Source organism: Episyrphus balteatus, chromosome 2 (genome assembly GCF_945859705.1).
Source record: "Episyrphus balteatus chromosome 2, idEpiBalt1.1, whole genome shotgun sequence".
Lineage (NCBI taxonomy): Eukaryota > Metazoa > Arthropoda > Insecta > Diptera > Syrphidae > Episyrphus > Episyrphus balteatus.
This window is the reverse complement of record NC_079135.1, coordinates 121346274-121367117: the sequence shown is the minus strand read 5'-3', so window position 1 is coordinate 121367117 and position 20844 is coordinate 121346274. Positions and strand designations below refer to the sequence as shown.

General features: G+C 37.8%; 1 protein-coding gene across 1 annotated transcript in view; it reads left to right on the top strand.

Annotated features, from left to right (window-relative positions):
- The first annotated feature begins 711 nt into the window (after positions 1-711).
- LOC129908500 (uncharacterized) overlaps positions 712-20844 on the top strand; it is a 32309-nt gene continuing 12176 nt past the window's right edge. Inside the window, exons 1-2 of the mRNA XM_055985021.1 lie at positions 712-899; positions 963-1216. Coding sequence (XP_055840996.1) covers positions 779-899; positions 963-1216 — 375 coding nt within the window. The 5' untranslated portion in view covers positions 712-778. The remainder of the gene's footprint in view (positions 900-962; positions 1217-20844) is intronic.

The window sequence follows — 20844 nt, the reverse complement described above, 5'->3', positions numbered from 1 at the left end:
GCTTCTCCCACCAAAAAGGTGGTAAAGTGGCAAGTTGATGTGATTGGAATAGAAGGGAGATTAAAGATTATCGAAAAGCTAAATGTTTTTTTAGTTTCAAAAAACTTGCTAATTTATTGCCAACTTCCGTGGATCCGTTATTATGGACGGAATTTTCTCCGGAGGCGAATAAATGGAAGCTAAAAAGCTATTAGACAGGAAGCCTTAATCCAGAAATGATTTTGAATTCGACTTTAATTCGGGCATTGGGTTTGTGTGCAACAACAAAAATTCCATGCCACACTGCCGCAGTTGCCGTTATTGGGCATTTTTTGTGAGGTAACATTATAGCGACAGGTTACACACACAAAAAACCGGTGTGTACAACTTTGCTGTTGCTGCTTATGACCAAGTAAACATTTTAGTTGCTTAATCAATTCGGCCTGTGCAAGCCAAGGTAAAAGTAGACAGACAGTAGAGTAGTTGGGTATGGTGTCAATAGTCTCCCCTCCTTTTTCACCTCACCTGAATTAATCCAACTATATACATACTTTTATTTTCCAAGATGTTGATGATGGTTTGGTGTCATGGTGGCCACATGTTGGTATGATTTCGTAACTAAATCGATGTTTATGAGTTATTCACCACGAAAGTGGTAAGATTTCATGCTGGTTTGAAGATTTGTTAAGTAAGCTGTTATTTTCATGTAGATGGCGTTGCTAAATTTTGAACAGTTTTCTGACAGTTGTATTTTTGAATTAAGTCATTTTTGTATTCTTCAAAAGAAAAGAAAAGAAAAATGTTTCGAATACAAAAGATTCTTTTAGCTAATTTTCAAGAGATTTATGAACCTGTTTTGGTGGAAAATCCATTTGCTGAGGTGACAGAAGATGGTATTGGAATTAGACAAGTTCAATTGGGTGAGAATTTTGTTAGAATTTATCTACTAATTCGATATTATTTGGAAGATATTTTTATTTTAGGATTGACGCCAACAAAGATTTTAGTTGGTGCTGATGTTTTCGAGAATGGATCAACTTGTTGTAGTTGTAGTTTGACATATTTGTCAATTGTCGAAAAAGATCCAGAAATTGAATGCTTTGAACTAGTGAGTGTTCTTCCGTTAGAAATATTGAATGTTACATTTTTCAAGAAAAATATGCGTATGATTATGAATGTGAGGATTTCGGAGGCAAAAAATATGTTCTTTGAATTTGGAGGTCATCTGTCTCAAAATGTAAGTAAAAGATGGCAGAACAAGACCGCATTTATTAACTTAAAAAAAAGACGTTTTACACGAATCATTGCCTTTTTGGGACCAATTACAGATTTTACTGTCTCTTCGAAAAAAAAACCCTTTCACCCAAAATGTTTGTGTAAAAACTCTTTACTCTTGCTTTATATCCCTAATTCAAAGTTTTTACCAAATTTTCCATCATTTATGTTTTCACCCAAAAAACACCCTATTAACCATGATATTCTTTTAGACACTTTATATTCTTGTTTCTAATCTCAAAAGTAGGTACATTACATAATTGCTGAATTTTAATAGGATACCACTAGCATAGTCTAATATTACTCAATTTTTCAAATACATATACCCATATCTTCTCTACACCCTAAAAAAAAACACCCTTTCACATGAAAAAAATATTTAGACTTATTTCGTTCGTAATTCTCATGGGAAAGACAACATTTTTATTAAATTTCGTAAGGGTAATTATACCATTGATTTAATCGGACTTATCGCGGATTTTCCTTAGTTCCCAAAAAAACACCCTTTCACCTAAAATATTGGAAGGGTCCTGGGGAAAAACGGCACATGAGGTCTTGTAATATTTAATGAGCACTTTCTGATGGCATCCTTACTTATTTTTAGAAATTTTATGTATCCTTTGTCCCTGCTTTATCATAAACCTTTTTTTTTTTCTTAAACCTTTGTTTTTCATATGGGTTTTGATAATAGGTGTTTTTTTGTTTATTTATATAGATTTTGTGCAAAAAAACGACATCGAGATATTTGAAATCAAAACAATTTACGTGTTAAAAACAACAAAAACTTTATTTTAGATTTTTGAAAAATCCAGAAAATTATCCAGATTTTACTTTCATACAAAATTATCTTAAAATATTAACAAAAAAAGCGGAAAAAATGAGGTTTGAAAAAACCTCTCATAGAAAATAATAATCAAAAATTTGTATGACATGGTTGCATTGAAATGCTAATATTTCGAGATATAAGCAATGCACTTTTCAGATAAAAGTCTCAAATGGATCTTGATAAGATTGTTGAACAAATATATATCGAAAAAAAATTCAATATGGCTACGTTCAAACGCTTATAACACAAGAACGGCGCAACTAATGTTAATGGTCATGGTCTTAAAATGTAGTTAAGAATATACAAATGATTTTTGGTTTTCTGAATCCAACATGGATGCAATGGTCATATGAATGGTTTTGGTTTTTTGTGAAAAATTTGTTTTTAAATCCATCCATGGATGTAATGGCCATACCACTACGGAGTTAAAAAAAAAAAAAACATGAGCACGGCACGTTTTTGACAGACAAAGTGTAATTACAGTGGTGCCAAACATTTGGAATGATTTCAAAAATCCCGATGTCGTTTTTTTGCACAAAATCTATATAAATAAACAAAAAAACACACCTAATATTTACCTGTTGAAGTAAAAAAACATTCATCCTTGTTTTTAATCGGCAATAACTTTTCTTAGAGCAATTGTATTGACTTTATTTGTATGTCATTAGATTCAACGTCAAAAAAAGAGTGTGTGTACACATGTACACGCGACTGAAGTTATACTTCTCATTCAGTATATGTAAATGAATTTCATTTGATATTTTTAATTTCTATTATTAAATTAATTAATCCACACATCGTTTTTTTACATTTTTATCAAGTGAGCAATAAATTAATTCTTTCATCCTCCTTGCGTCCATGTAGTTTTCAATTTATTCTGTGAAATTTACACATGTTGTGCGGTTCAGAACGTACGGTATACGCTTAACGAAACTAAATGAATTGAGCATAAAATGTGCGATATGGTTATTTTATGAGAATTGTGTGTGCTTCAGCACTAGTAGTAGCAATATGGAACTTGCAGAGTTGCTACAAAGCTCAAAAGTGAGCTGAGCTCAGCTCACAGCTCAGCTCAAATTTTGAGCTAGCTGACTTTTGAGCTATGTACCATAGCTCAGCTCATTTGAGCTGAGTTGAAAGTCAGCTGAGCTGATGGTTGAGCTGAGCTGTTGGGTGAGCTAAAGTAAAGTGAGCTGAGCTGAGCTGTGATGGGTGAGAGGATACATTGATTTTTATTTGGAAAGTACCTAGGTATAACATTATTGAAGATTAAACAAAAAATGCCTGAATCCTTCAAGTTCTACTAGACTGATTTCGATGAGAACTCGATTACGTGGTATAAAAATTAAAGTCAAGCTGCCAGAGGCGTACGTTGAGTTGATATAGAAAAAGAACAAATTATATAGAAAATAAGAACAAATAAAAAAGTACGTAGGTATACAGCCTACTTTTTTTTATGGGACCCCTGATGTATCATTTGTTGGTCGCTAAGATTATTTACGCAACACTTTTTGTGGCAAATAATATATAGGTAATTTTTTTTCAAAAAACTGATTTATTTTTTTGCGATCCCTGAGGTATGTGACTGGCTACCAATATAATTTGTCTCTCTTGTATCCGAAGTAATTCATGTCAAATAACTTATCTTTAAGTTGCCAACTCTGCATTGTTTCCAGTCGAGGCCCTGGCATGGCACCGCCCCGCTTGCCCCAAAGGTGTGTACGCCCCTGCAAGCTGCCTACACCAATTAACGCTCCTGGTATATAAAGAACATCCGCTTTGTTAACATTTGCATTTAATGTCTAGAAAAATAGGTTGATCACAAAATAAATCTATTTTACTCTTGGAAGCATAAAAGGTATGAATATGAATATCATTTTTCGAAGTTATGTTTTAAATTAATTTTTCTTGTTTTTCTTTTCAACTAATAAATGTGAAATAACTATATTTTAAATTTTAAGGTTATTTTTTTCTGAGTTTTTATTATTTTTTGGTTTCTTGAATATGATATAATAATCAATTTTGAGTATGTGTATGTTCTTAGTAAAAAATTAATAAAAAGCTATGTTTTATCTATTCATTACAACGAAAGTAATACTTCTGTGCAAAAGTGCACCTTCCATGTTCAAACCTGCCCCACTTTTGAACATAAGAGTTACCTATATTGGTTAAACATCAAAATTTTACATATATCAATATTTCGTCTAACTATCCAAATGTTATTTGAAATCGAAGTTCAATGTTAATGTTTATTGTTAGTAAACTTTATAGATCAAGAAAACGAACATATGTATTTCGTTCAAGAAGTTGCGAAAGCAAAAATTCTTCAAATGTGTCCCACTCTCCCCTATAATTCTAAGTCGGCTAAAATTGATTTGGCAAGTTTTGACCCTCCAATGCCCCTCCCCAGGGTCCGGACAACTAAAATATTGTGTAGTCATCTGCGATACATATGTGCCCATGATTATGAAAGTGGACTAAGTCACTTTTTGCATTGTTTAAAGAAAAACTTAAAAAACAATTTTCTTATAACGATTTAATTATATTTCTTTTATGAAATCACTAGAGGAGAAATAAAGAAATTTATTAACTGCAATTTCGCTTTCAAATAAACTTTACCCCTTAAATTAGAATTATTTTAAGGCTAGATTTGAGGGCATTTTTAGGAGTGACTTAGTCCACTTTTAAATTAAGGGCACATATATGTACAAATTTTCATTTCGATACGATAATTGGAAGTAGGCTAAAATTGATTTGGGTCTTTCGACCCCTCAATGCACCTCCCCAGGGTCCGGACCAATAAAATATTGTGTAGTCATCTGCGATACATATAAGTACAAAGTTTCATTTCGATACTGTGACTAGAAGTAGGCTAAAATTGATTTGGCGTCTTTCGACCCTTCAATGCACCTCCCCAGGGTCCGGACCAGTAAAATATTGTGTAGTCATCTGCGATACATATATGTACAAATTTTCATTTCGATACGATAATTGGAAGTAGGCTAAAATTGATTTGGAGTCTTTCGACCCCTCAATGCACCTCCCCAGGGTCCGGACCAATAAAATATTGTGTAGTCATCTGCGATACATATATGTACAAATTTTCATTTCGATACGATAATTGAAAGTAGGCTAAAATTGATTTGGAGTCTTTCAACCCCTCAATGCACCTCCCCAGGGTCCGGACCAATAAAATATTGTGTAGTCATCTGCGATACATATATGTACAAATTTTCATTTCGATACGATAATTGGAAGTAGGCTAAAATTGATTTGGAGTCTTTCGACCCCTCAATGCACCTCCCCAGGGTCCGGACCAGTAAAATATTGTGTAGTCATCTGCGATACATATATGTACAAATTTTCATTTCGATACGATAATTGGAAGTAGGATAAAATTGATTTGGAATCTTTCGACCCCTCAATGCACCTCCCCAGGGTCCGGACCAATAAAATATTGTGAAGTCATCTGCGATATATATATGTACAAATTTTCATTTCGATACGATAATTGAAAGTAGGCTAAAATTGATTTGGAGTCTTTCGACCTCTCAATGCACCTCCCCAGGGTCCGGACCAGTAAAATATTGTGTAGTCATCTGCGATACATATATGTACAAATTTTCATTTCGATACGATAATTGAAAGTAGGCTAAAATTGATTTGGAGTCTTTCGACCTCTCAATGCACCTCCCCAGGGTCCGGACCAGTAAAATATTGTGTAGTCATCTGCGATACATATATGTACAAATTTTCATTTCGATACGATAATTGAAAGTAGGCTAAAATTGATTTGGAGTCTTTCGACCTCTCAATGCACCTCCCCAGGGTCCGGACCAGTAAAATATTGTGTAGTCATCTGCGATACATATATGTACAAATTTTCATTTCGATACGATAATTGGAAGTAGGCTAAAATTGATTTGGAGTCTTTCGACCCCTCAATGCACTTCCCCAGGGTCCAGAATAATAAAATATTGTGTAGTCATCTGCGATACATATATGTACAAATTTTCATTTCGATACGATAATTGAAAGTAGGCTAAAATTGATTTGGAGTCTTTCGACCCCTCAATGCACCTCCCCAGGGTCCGGACCAATAAAATATTGTGTAGTCATCTGCGATACATATATGTACAAATTTTCATTTCGATACGATAATTGGAAGTAGGCTAAAATTGATTTGGAGTCTTTCGACCCCTCAATGCACCTCCCCAGTGTCCGGACCAATAAAATATTGTGTAGTCATCTGCGATACATATATGTACAAAGTTTCATTTCGATACTGTGACTAGAAGTAGGCTAAAATTGATTTGGCGTCTTTCGACCCTTCAATGCACCTCCCCAGGGTCCGGACCAGTAAAATATTGTGTAGTCATCTGCGATACATATATGTACAAATTTTCATTTCGATACGATAATTGAAAGTAGGCTAAAATTGATTTGGAGTCTTTCGACCTCTCAATGCACCTCCCCAGGGTCCGGACCAGTAAAATATTGTGTAGTCATCTGCGATACATATATGTACAAATTTTCATTTCGATACGATAATTGGAAGTAGGCTAAAATTGATTTGGAGTCTTTCGACCCCTCAATGCACTTCCCCAGGGTCCAGAATAATAAAATATTGTGTAGTCATCTGCGATACATATATGTACAAATTTTCATTTCGATACGATAATTGAAAGTAGGCTAAAATTGATTTGGAGTCTTTCGACCCCTCAATGCACCTCCCCAGGGTCCGGACCAATAAAATATTGTGTAGTCATCTGCGATACATATATGTACAAATTTTCATTTCGATACGATAATTGGAAGTAGGCTAAAATTGATTTGGAGTCTTTCGACCCCTCAATGCACCTCCCCAGTGTCCGGACCAATAAAATATTGTGTAGTCATCTGCGATACATATATGTACAAAGTTTCATTTCGATACGATAATTGGAAGTAGGCTAAAATTGATTTGGAGTCTTTCGACCCCTCAATGCACCTCCCCAGGGTCCGGACCAATAAAATATTGTGTAGTCATCTGCGATACATATATGTACAAATTTTCATTTCGATACGATAATTGGAAGTAGGCTAAAATTGATTTGGGTCTTTCGACCCCTCAATGCACCTCCCCAGAGCGTCCTGACCATTAAAATATTGTGTAGTCATCTGCGATACATATATGTACAAATTTTCATTTCGATACGATAATTGGAAGTAGGCTAAAATTGATTTGGGTCTTTCGATCCCTCAATGCACCTCCCCAGGCTCCGGACCAATAAAATATTGTGAAGTCACCTGCGATACATATAAGTACAAAATTTCTTTTCTATACTGTAACTAGAAGTAGGCTAAAATTGATTTGGGTCTTTCGACCCCTCAATGCACCTCCCTAGGGTCCGGACCAGTAAAATATTGTGTAGTCATCTGCGATACATATATGTACAAATTTTCATTTCGATACGATAATTGGAAGTAGGCTAAAATTGATTTGGGTCTTTCGATCCCTCAATGCACCTCCCCAGGGTCCGGACCAATAAAATATTGTGTAGTCATCTGCGATACATATAAGTACAAAGTTTCATTTCGATACTGTAACTAGAAGTAGGCTAAAATTGATTTGGGTCTTTCGACCCCTCAATGCACCTCCCCTGGGTCCGGACCAATAAAATATTGTGTAGTCATCTGCGATACATAAGTACAAAGTTTCATTTCGATACTGTAACTAGAAGTAGGCTAAAATTGATTTGGCGTCTTTCGACCCTTCAATGCACCTCCCCAGGGTCCGGACAGCTAAAATATTGTGAAGTCATCTGAGCTACATATTTGAACAAATTTTCATTTCGATACGATAATTGGAAGAAGGCTAAGATTGATTTGGGGTGTTTTGACCCCTCTATGCACCTCCCCAGGGTCCGGACCAATAAAATATTGTGTAGTCATCTGCGATACATATATGTACAAATTTTCATTTCGATACGATAATTGGAAGTAGGCTAAAATTGATTTGGGTCTTTCGACCCCTCAATGCACCTCCCCAGCGTCCTGACCATTAAAATATTGTGTAGTCATCTGCGATACATATATGTACAAATTTTCATTTCGATACGATAATTGGAAGTAGGCTAAAATTGATTTGGGTCTTTCGATCCCTCAATGCACCTCCCCAGGCTCCGGACCAATAAAATATTGTGAAGTCACCTGCGATACATATAAGTACAAAATTTCTTTTCTATACTGTAACTAGAAGTAGGCTAAAATTGATTTGGGTCTTTCGACCCCTCAATGCACCTCCCTAGGGTCCGGACCAGTAAAATATTGTGTAGTCATCTGCGATACATATATGTACAAATTTTCATTTCGATACGATAATTGGAAGTAGGCTAAAATTGATTTGGGTCTTTCGATCCCTCAATGCACCTCCCCAGGGTCCGGACCAATAAAATATTGTGTAGTCATCTGCGATACATATAAGTACAAAGTTTCATTTCGATACTGTAACTAGAAGTAGGCTAAAATTGATTTGGGTCTTTCGACCCCTCAATGCACCTCCCCTGGGTCCGGACCAATAAAATATTGTGTAGTCATCTGCGATACATAAGTACAAAGTTTCATTTCGATACTGTAACTAGAAGTAGGCTAAAATTGATTTGGCGTCTTTCGACCCTTCAATGCACCTCCCCAGGGTCCGGACAGCTAAAATATTGTGAAGTCATCTGAGCTACATATTTGAACAAATTTTCATTTCGATACGATAATTGGAAGAAGGCTAAGATTGATTTGGGGTGTTTTGACCCCTCTATGCACCTCCCCAGGGTCCGGACCAATAAAATATTGTGTAGTCATCTGCGATACATATATGTACAAATTTTCATTTCGATACGATAATTGGAAGTAGGCTAAAATTGATTTGGGTCTTTCGACCCCTCAATGCACCTCCCCAGCGTCCTGACCATTAAAATATTGTGTAGTCATCTGCGATACATATATGTACAAATTTTCATTTCGATACGATAATTGGAAGTAGGCTAAAATTGATTTGGGTCTTTCGATCCCTCAATGCACCTCCCCAGGCTCCGGACCAATAAAATATTGTGAAGTCACCTGCGATACATATAAGTACAAAATTTCTTTTCTATACTGTAACTAGAAGTAGGCTAAAATTGATTTGGGTCTTTCGACCCCTCAATGCACCTCCCTAGGGTCCGGACCAGTAAAATATTGTGTAGTCATCTGCGATACATATATGTACAAATTTTCATTTCGATACGATAATTGGAAGTAGGCTAAAATTGATTTGGGTCTTTCGATCCCTCAATGCACCTCCCCAGGGTCCGGACCAATAAAATATTGTGTAGTCATCTGCGATACATATAAGTACAAAGTTTCATTTCGATACTGTAACTAGAAGTAGGCTAAAATTGATTTGGGTCTTTCGACCCCTCAATGCACCTCCCCTGGGTCCGGACCAATAAAATATTGTGTAGTCATCTGCGATACATAAGTACAAAGTTTCATTTCGATACTGTAACTAGAAGTAGGCTAAAATTGATTTGGCGTCTTTCGACCCTTCAATGCACCTCCCCAGGGTCCGGACAGCTAAAATATTGTGAAGTCATCTGAGCTACATATTTGAACAAATTTTCATTTCGATACGATAATTGGAAGAAGGCTAAGATTGATTTGGGGTGTTTTGACCCCTCTATGCACCTCCCCAGGGTCCGGAGCAATAAAATATGGTATAGTCATCTGAGCTGGATTTATGTACAAAGTTTCATTTCGATACGATAATTGGAAGTAGGCTAAAATTCATTTGGGATGTTTCGACGTCACTTTTGCAAAGAGTGACGCACATCGCTTTTCAAAAAACTGACGCGCGTCACTTTTTCAAAAACTGACGGGCGTCACTTTTTGAGAAATTGACGCGGGCGTCATTTTTTGAGAAAATGACGCGGGCGTCATTTTTTGAGCAAATGACGCGGGCGTCATTTTATGAGAAAATGACGCAGGCAACATTTTTTGATAAATTGACGCGGGCGTCATTTTATGAGAAAATGACGCGGGCGTCATTTTATAAGAAAATGACGCAGGCGTCATTTTTTGAGCAAATGACGCGGGCGTCATTTTATGAGAAAATGACGCAGGCGTCATTTTGTGATAAATTGACGCGGGCGTCATTTTATAAGAAAATGACGCAGGCGTCATTTTTTGAGCAAATGACGCGGGCGTCATTTTATGAGAAAATGACGCAGGCGTCATTTTGTGATAAATTGACGCGGGCGTCATTTTATGAGAAAATGACGCGGGCGTCATTTTATAAGAAAATGACGCAGGCGTCATTTTTTGAGCAAATGACGCGGGCGTCATTTTATGAGAAAATGACGCAGGCGTCATTTTTTGATAAATTGACGCGGGCGTCATTTTTTGAGCAAATGACGCGGGCGTCATTTTATGAGAAAATGACGCAGGCGTCATTTTGTGATAAATTGACGCGGGCGTCATTTTATGAGAAAATGACGCGAACGTCATTTTATGAGAAAATGACGCGGGCGTAAATTTATGAGAAAATGACGTGGGCGTCATTTTATAAGAAAATGACGCAGGCGTCATTTTTTGAGCAAATGACGCAGGCGTCATTTTTTGAGCAAATGACGCGGGCGTCATTTTATGAGAAAATGACGCGAACGTCATTTTATGAGAAAATGACGCGGGCGTAAATTTATGAGAAAATGACGTGGGCGTTATTTTATAAGAAAATGACGCAGACCCCTCAATGCACCTCCCCAGGGTCCGGACCAATAAAATATGGTATAGTCATCTGAGCTGGATATATGTACAAATTTTCATTTCGATACGATAATTGGAAGTAGGCTAAAATTGATTTGGAGTCTTTCGACCCCTCAATGCACCTCCCCTGGGTCCGGACCAATAAAATATTGTGTAGTCATCTGCGATACATATAAGTACAAAGTTTCATTTCGATACTGTGACTAGAAGTAGGCTAAAATTGATTTGGCGTCTTTCGACCCTTCAATGCACCTCCCCAGGGTCCGGACCAGTAAAATATTGTGTAGTCATCTGCGATACATATATGTACAAATTTTCATTTCGATACGATAATTGGAAGTAGGCTAAAATTCATTTGGGATGTTTCGACGTCACTTTTGCAAAGAGTGACGCACATCGCTTTTCAAAAAACTGACGCGCGTCACTTTTTCAAAAACTGACGGGCGTCACTTTTTGAGAAATTGACGCGGGCGTCATTTTTTGAGAAAATGACGCGGGCGTCATTTTTTGAGCAAATGACGCGGGCGTCATTTTATGAGAAAATGACGCAGGCGTCATTTTGTGATAAATTGACGCGGGCGTCATTTTATGAGAAAATGACGCGGGCGTCATTTTATAAGAAAATGACGCAGGCGTCATTTATTGAGCAAATGACGCGGGCGTCATTTTATGAGAAAATGACGCAGGCGTCATTTTGTGATAAATTGACGCGGGCGTCATTTTATAAGAAAATGACGCAGGCGTCATTTTTTGAGCAAATGACGCGGGCGTCATTTTATGAGAAAATGACGCAGGCGTCATTTTGTGATAAATTGACGCGGGCGTCATTTTATGAGAAAATGACGCGGGCGTCATTTTATAAGAAAATGACGCAGGCGTCATTTTTTGAGCAAATGACGCGGGCCTCATTTTATGAGAAAATGACGCAGGCGTCATTTTTTGATAAATTGACGCGGGCGTCATTTTTTGAGCAAATGACGCGGGCGTCATTTTATGAGAAAATGACGCAGGCGTCATTTTGTGATAAATTGACGCGGGCGTCATTTTATGAGAAAATGACGCGAACGTCATTTTATGAGCAAATGACGCAGGCGTCATTTTATGATAAATTGACGCGGGCGTCATTTTATAAGAAAATGACGCAGGCGTCATTTTTTGAGCAAATGACGCGGGCGTCATTTTTTGAGCAAATGACGCGGGCGTCATTTTATGATAAATTGACGCGAGCGTCATTTTTTGAGCAAATGACGTCATTTTTTGAGCAAATGACGCAGGCGTCATTTTATGATAAATTGACGCGGGCGTCATTTTATAAGAAAATGACGCGGGCGTCATTTTTTGAGCAAATGACGCAGGCGTCATTTTTTGAGCAAATGACGCGGGCGTCATTTTTTGAGCAAATGACGCAGGCGTCATTTTTTGAGCAAATGACGTCATTTTTTGAGCAAATGACGCAGGCGTCATTTTATGATAAATTGACGCGGGCGTCATTTTATAAGAAAATGACGCGGGCGTCATTTTTTGAGCAAATGACGCAGGCGTCATTTTTTGAGCAAATGACGCGGGCGTCATTTTTTGAGCAAATGACGCAGGCGTCATTTTTTGAGCAAATGACGCGGGCGTCATTTTATAAGAAAATGACGCTCAAAAAATGACGCCTGCGTCATTTTCTCATAAAATGACGCCCGCGTCATTTTCTCATAAATTGACGCCCGCGTCATTTTCTCATAAAATGACGTTCGCGTCATTTTCTCATAAAATGACGCCCGCGTCATTTGCTCAAAAAATGACGCCTGCGTCATTTTCTTATAAAATGACGCCTGCGTCATTTTCTTATAAAATGACGCCCGCGTCATTTTCTCATAAATTGACGCCCGCGTCATTTTCTCATAAAATGACGCCCTCGTCATTTGCTCAAAAAATGACGCGTGCGTCATTTTCTCATAAAATGACGCCCGCGTCATTTTCTCATAAAATGACGCCCGCGTCAATTTATCACAAAATGACGCCTGCGTCATTTTCTCATAAAATGACGCCCGCGTCATTTGCTCAAAAAATGACGCCCGCGTCATTTTCTCATAAAATGACGCCCGCGTCATTTGCTCAAAAAATGACGCCCGCGTCATTTTCTCATAAAATGACGCCCGCGTCATTTTCTCATAAAATGACGCCCGCGTCAATTTATCACAAAATGACGCCTGCGTCATTTTCTCATAAAATTTTTTGAGCAAATGACGCGGGCGTCATTTTATGAGAAAATGACGCAGGCGTCATTTTGTGATAAATTGACGCGGGCGTCATTTTATGAGAAAATGACGCGGGCGTCATTTTATGAGAAAATGACGCGGGCGTCATTTTTTGAGCAAATGACGCGGGCGTCATTTTATGAGAAAATGACGCGGGCGTCATTTTATGAGAAAATGACGCGGGCGTCATTTTTTGAGCAAATGACGCGGGCGTCATTTTATGAGAAAATGACGCGGGCGTCATTTTATAAGAAAATGACGCAGGCGTCATTTTTTGAGCAAATGACGCGGGCGTCATTTTATGAGAAAATGACGCGAACGTCATTTTATGAGAAAATGACGCGGGCGTCAATTTATGAGAAAATGACGCGGGCGTCATTTTATAAGAAAATGACGCAGGCGTCATTTTATAAGAAAATGACGCAGGCGTCATTTTTTGAGCAAATGACGCGGGCGTCATTTTATGAGAAAATGACGCGAACGTCATTTTATGAGAAAATGACGCGGGCGTCAATTTATGAGAAAATGACGCGGGCGTCATTTTATAAGAAAATGACGCGGGCGTCAGTTTATGAGAAAATGACGCAGGCTTCATTTTATGAGAAAATGACGCAGGCGTCATTTTTTGAGCGTCATTTTCTTATAAAATGACGCCCGCGTCATTTTCTTATAAAATGACGCCTGCGTCATTTGCTCAAAAAATGACGCCCGCGTCATTTGCTCAAAAAATGACGCCCGCGTCATTTTCTTATAAAATGACGCCCGCGTCAATTTATCATAAAATGACGCCTGCGTCATTTGCTCAAAAAAATGACGCCCGCGTCATTTTCTTATAAAATGACGCTCGCGTCATTTGCTCAAAAAATGACGCCTGCGTCATTTGCTCAAAAAATGACGCCCGCGTCATTTGCTCAAAAAATGACGCCCGCGTCAATTTCTTATAAAATGACGCTCGCGTCAATTTATCATAAAATGACGCCCGCGTCAATTTATCATAAAATGACGCCCGCGTCAATTTATCATAAAATGACGCCCGCGTCATTTGCTCAAAAAATGACGCCTGCGTCATTTTCTTATAAAATGACGCTCGCGTCAATTTATCATAAAATGACGCCCGCGTCATTTGCTCAAAAAATGACGCCCGCGTCATTTGCTCAAAAAATGACGCCTGCGTCATTTTCTTATAAAATGACGCCCGCGTCAATTTATCATAAAATGACGCCTGCGTCATTTGCTCAAAAAATGACGCCCGCGTCATTTGCTCAAAAAATGACGCCTGCGTCATTTTCTTATAAAATGACGCCTGCGTCATTTTCTTATAAAATGACGCCCGCGTCAATTTATCATAAAATGACGCCTGCGTCATTTGCTCAAAAAATGACGCCCGCGTCATTTTCTTATAAAATGACGCCCGCGTCATTTTCTCATAAAATGACGCCCGCGTCAATTTATCACAAAATGACGCCTGCGTCATTTTCTCATAAAATGACGCCCGCGTCATTTGCTCAAAAAATGACGCCTGCGTCATTTTCTTATAAAATGACGCCCGCGTCAATTTATCACAAAATGACGCCTGCGTCATTTTCTCATAAAATGACGCCCGCGTCATTTGCTCAATAAATGACGCCTGAGTCATTTTCTTATAAAATGACGCTCGCGTCAATTTATCATAAAATGACGCCCGCGTCATTTGCTCAAAAAATGACGCCCGCGTCATTTGCTCAAAAAATGACGCCTGCGTCATTTTCTTATAAAATGACGCCCGCGTCAATTTATCATAAAATGACGCCTGCGTCATTTGCTCAAAAAATGACGCCCGCGTCAAGTGAAAAGTGACGCGCGTCAGTTTTTTGAAAAGCGATGTGCGTCACTCTTTGCAAAAGTGACGTCGAAACATCCCAAATGAATTTTAGCCTACTTCCAATTATCGTATCGAAATGAAACTTTGTACATATATCCAGCTCAGATGACTATACCATATTTTATTGGTCCGGACCCTGGGGAGGTGCATAGAGGGGTCAAAACACCCCAAATCAATCTTATCCTTCTTCCAATTATCGTATCGAAATGAAAATGTGTTCAAATATGTAGCTCAGATGACTTCACAATATTTTGGCTGTCCGGACCCTGGGGAGGTGCATTGAAGGGTCGAAAGACGCCAAATCAATTTTAGCCTACTTCTAGTTACAGTATCGAAATGAAACTTTGTACTTATATGTATCGCAGATGACTACACAATATTTTATTGGTCCGGACCCAGGGGAGGTGCATTGAGGGGTCGAAAGACTCCAAATCAATTTTAGCCTACTTCCAATTATCGTATCGAAATGAAAATTTGTACATATATCCAGCTCAGATGACTATACCATATTTTATTGGTCCGGACCCTGGGGAGGTGCATTGAGGGGTCTGCGTCATTTTCTTATAAAATGACGCCCACGTCATTTTCTCATAAATTTACGCCCGCGTCATTTTCTCATAAAATGACGTTCGCGTCATTTTCTCATAAAATGACGCCCGCGTCATTTGCTCAAAAAATGACGCCTGCGTCATTTGCTCAAAAAATGACGCCTGCGTCATTTTCTTATAAAATGACGCCCACGTCATTTTCTCATAAATTTACGCCCGCGTCATTTTCTCATAAAATGACGTTCGCGTCATTTTCTCATAAAATGACGCCCGCGTCAATTTATCACAAAATGACGCCTGCGTCATTTTCTCATAAAATGACGCCCGCGTCATTTGCTCAAAAAATGACGCCCGCGTCAATTTATCAAAAAATGACGCCTGCGTCATTTTCTCATAAAATGACGCCCGCGTCATTTGCTCAAAAAATGACGCCTGCGTCATTTTCTTATAAAATGACGCCCGCGTCATTTTCTCATGAAATGACGCCCGCGTCAATTTATCACAAAATGACGCCTGCGTCATTTTCTCATAAAATGACGCCTGCGTCATTTGCTCAAAAAATGACGCCTGCGTCATTTTCTTATAAAATGACGCCCGCGTCAATTTATCACAAAATGACGCCTGCGTCATTTTCTCATAAAATGACGCCCGCGTCATTTGCTCAAGAAATGACGCCTGCGTCATTTTCTTATAAAATGACGCCCGCGTCATTTTCTCATAAAATGACGCCCGCGTCAATTTATCACAAAATGACGCCTGCGTCATTTTCTCATAAAATGACGCCCGCGTCATTTGCTCAAAAAATGACGCCCGCGTCATTTTCTCAAAAAATTACGCCCGCGTCAATTTCTCAAAAAGTGACGCCCGTCAGTTTTTGAAAAGTGACGCGCGTCAGTTTTTTGAAAAGCGATGTGCGTTTTGCAAAAGTGACGTCGAAACATCCCAAATGAATTTTAGCCTACTTCCAATTATCGTATCAAAATGAAACTTTGTACATAAATCCAGCTCAGATGACTATACCATATTTTATTGCTCCGGACCCTGGGGAGGTGCATAGAGGGGTCAAAACACCCCAAATCAATCTTAGCCTTCTTCCAATTATCGTATCGAAATGAAAATTTGTTCAAATATGTAGCTCAGATGACTTCACAATATTTTAGCTGTCCGGACCCTGGGGAGGTGCATTGAAGGGTCGAAAGACGCCAAATCAATTTTAGCCTACTTCTAGTTACAGTATCGAAATGAAACTTTGTACTTATGTATCGCAGATGACTACACAATATTTTATTGGTCCGGACCCAGGGGAGGTGCATTGAGGGGTCGAAAGACCCAAATCAATTTTAGCCTACTTCTAGTTACAGTATCGAAATGAAACTTTGTACTTATATGTATCGCAGATGACTACACAATATTTTATTGGTCCGGACCCTGGGGAGGTGCATTGAGGGATCGAAAGACCCAAATCAATTTTAGCCTACTTCCAATTATCGTATCGAAATGAAAATTTGTACATATATGTATCGCAGATGACTACACAATATTTTACTGGTCCGGACCCTAGGGAGGTGCATTGAGGGGTCGAAAGACCCAAATCAATTTTAGCCTACTTCTAGTTACAGTATAGAAAAGAAATTTTGTACTTATATGTATCGCAGGTGACTTCACAATATTTTATTGGTCCGGAGCCTGGGGAGGTGCATTGAGGGATCGAAAGACCCAAATCAATTTTAGCCTACTTCCAATTATCGTATCGAAATGAAAATTTGTACATATATGTATCGCAGATGACTACACAATATTTTAATGGTCAGGACGCTGGGGAGGTGCATTGAGGGGTCGAAAGACCCAAATCAATTTTAGCCTACTTCCAATTATCGTATCGAAATGAAAATTTGTACATATATGTATCGCAGATGACTACACAATATTTTATTGGTCCGGACCCTGGGGAGGTGCATTGAGGGGTCGAAAGACTCCAAATCAATTTTAGCCTACTTCCAATTATCGTATCGAAATGAAACTTTGTACATATATGTATCGCAGATGACTACACAATATTTTAATGGTCAGGACGCTGGGGAGGTGCATTGAGGGGTCGAAAGACCCAAATCAATTTTAGCCTACTTCCAATTATCGTATCGAAATGAAAATTTGTACATATATGTATCGCAGATGACTACACAATATTTTATTGGTCCGGACACTGGGGAGGTGCATTGAGGGGTCGAAAGACTCCAAATCAATTTTAGCCTACTTCCAATTATCGTATCGAAATGAAAATTTGTACATATATGTATCGCAGATGACTACACAATATTTTATTGGTCCGGACCCTGGGGAGGTGCATTGAGGGGTCGAAAGACTCCAAATCAATTTTAGCCTACTTTCAATTATCGTATCGAAATGAAAATTTGTACATATATGTATCGCAGATGACTACACAATATTTTATTATTCTGGACCCTGGGGAAGTGCATTGAGGGGTCGAAAGACTCCAAATCAATTTTAGCCTACTTCCAATTATCGTATCGAAATGAAAATTTGTACATATATGTATCGCAGATGACTACACAATATTTTACTGGTCCGGACCCTGGGGAGGTGCATTGAGAGGTCGAAAGACTCCAAATCAATTTTAGCCTACTTTCAATTATCGTATCGAAATGAAAATTTGTACATATATATATCGCAGATGACTTCACAATATTTTATTGGTCCGGACCCTGGGGAGGTGCATTGAGGGGTCGAAAGATTCCAAATCAATTTTATCCTACTTCCAATTATCGTATCGAAATGAAAATTTGTACATATATGTATCGCAGATGACTACACAATATTTTACTGGTCCGGACCCTGGGGAGGTGCATTGAGGGGTCGAAAGACTCCAAATCAATTTTAGCCTACTTCCAATTATCGTATCGAAATGAAAATTTGTACATATATGTATCGCAGATGACTACACAATATTTTATTGGTCCGGACCCTGGGGAGGTGCATTGAGGGGTTGAAAGACTCCAAATCAATTTTAGCCTACTTTCAATTATCGTATCGAAATGAAAATTTGTACATATATGTATCGCAGATGACTACACAATATTTTATTGGTCCGGACCCTGGGGAGGTGCATTGAGGGGTCGAAAGACTCCAAATCAATTTTAGCCTACTTCCAATTATCGTATCGAAATGAAAATTTGTACATATATGTATCGCAGATGACTACACAATATTTTACTGGTCCGGACCCTGGGGAGGTGCATTGAAGGGTCGAAAGACGCCAAATCAATTTTAGCCTACTTCTAGTCACAGTATCGAAATGAAACTTTGTACTTATATGTATCGCAGATGACTACACAATATTTTATTGGTCCGGACCCTGGGGAGGTGCATTGAGGGGTCGAAAGACCCAAATCAATTTTAGCCTACTTCCAATTATCGTATCGAAATGAAAATTTGTACATATATGTGCCCTTAATTTAAAAGTGGACTAAGTCACTCCTAAAAATGCCCTCAAATCTAGCCTTAAAATAATTCTAATTTAAGGGGTAAAGTTTATTTGAAAGCGAAATTGCAGTTAATAAATTTCTTTATTTCTCCTCTAGTGATTTCATAAAAGAAATATAATTAAATCGTTATAAGAAAATTGTTTTTTAAGTTTTTCTTTAAACAATGCAAAAAGTGACTTAGTCCACTTTCATAATCATGGGCACATATGTATCGCAGATGACTACACAATATTTTAGTTGTCCGGACCCTGGGGAGGGGCATTGGAGGGTCAAAACTTGCCAAATCAATTTTAGCCGACTTAGAATTATAGGGGAGAGTGGGACACATTTGAAGAATTTTTGCTTTCGCAACTTCTTGAACGAAATACATATGTTCGTTTTCTTGATCTATAAAGTTTACTAACAATAAACATTAACATTGAACTTCGATTTCAAATAACATTTGGATAGTTAGACGAAATATTGATATATGTAAAATTTTGATGTTTAACCAATATAACTCTTATGTTCAAAAGTGGGGCAGGTTTGAACATGGAAGGTGCACTTTTGCACAGAAGTATTACTTTCGTTGTAATGAATAGATAAAACATAGCTTTTTATTAATTTTTTACTAAGAACATACACATACTCAAAATTGATTATTATATCATATTCAAGAAACCAAAAAATAATAAAAACTCAGAAAAAAATAACCTTAAAATTTAAAATATAGTTATTTCACATTTATTAGTTGAAAAGAAAAACAAGAAAAATTAATTTAAAACATAACTTCGAAAAATGATATTCATATTCATACCTTTTATGCTTCCAAGAGTAAAATAGATTTATTTTGTGATCAACCTATTTTTCTAGACATTAAATGCAAATGTTAACAAAGCGGATGTTCTTTATATACCAGGAGCGTTAATTGGTGTAGGCAGCTTGCAGGGGCGTACACACCTTTGGGGCAAGCGGGGCGGTGCCATGCCAGGGCCTCGACTAGAAACAATGCAGAGTTGGCAACTTAAAGATAAGTTATTTGACATGAATTACTTCGGATACAAGAGAGACAAATTATATTGGTAGCCAGTCACATACCTCATGAGGCTCAGGGATCGCAAAAAAATAAATCAGTTTTTTGAAAAAAAATTACCTATATATTATTTGCCACAAAAAGTGTTGCGTAAATAATCTTAGCGACCAACAAATGATACATCAGGGGTCCCATAAAAAAAAGTAGGCTGTATACCTACGTACTTTTTTATTTGTTCTTATTTTCTATATAAAGTATGTTCAACGAGGATTTTTCTAGATCAGAACAGGACAGGACAGCACAGTTTCGTGAGAAACGTCAGAACAAGTTAGAACAGTCATTTAAACGTCACTTGTCAAAATGAAAAAAAAAAAAAAAAACAAATTGTAAATTTGAATTTTTTGTTTATCGTTTCTCGTTTATTTTTTCTATTTTTTTGTAATTTTACTGTGAAAAATATAATTAAAAATTATTTATTAGTTATAAAAACCACGAGCACCCGAGAAATATTCGCACAATTAAATCAAAACAAAAACAAAAAATGACAGCTTTGATTTTGACACTTCTCACGAATCTGTTCTAACCTGATCTGACTCAAAAGCAAGAACAGAAAATCCTGTTCTAAACTGCTCTAGATTTGTCAATGAACAGGTAATTAGAACAGTTCAGCACAGAAAAAACCTCAATGAACAGCAAAAAGCTGTACTTTTTTGCCTAGAACAGTCCAGCACAGCGTCAGTGAACAGAGCTATAATTTGTTCTTTTTCTATATCAACTCAACGTACGCCTCTGGCAGCTTGACTTTAATTTTTATAC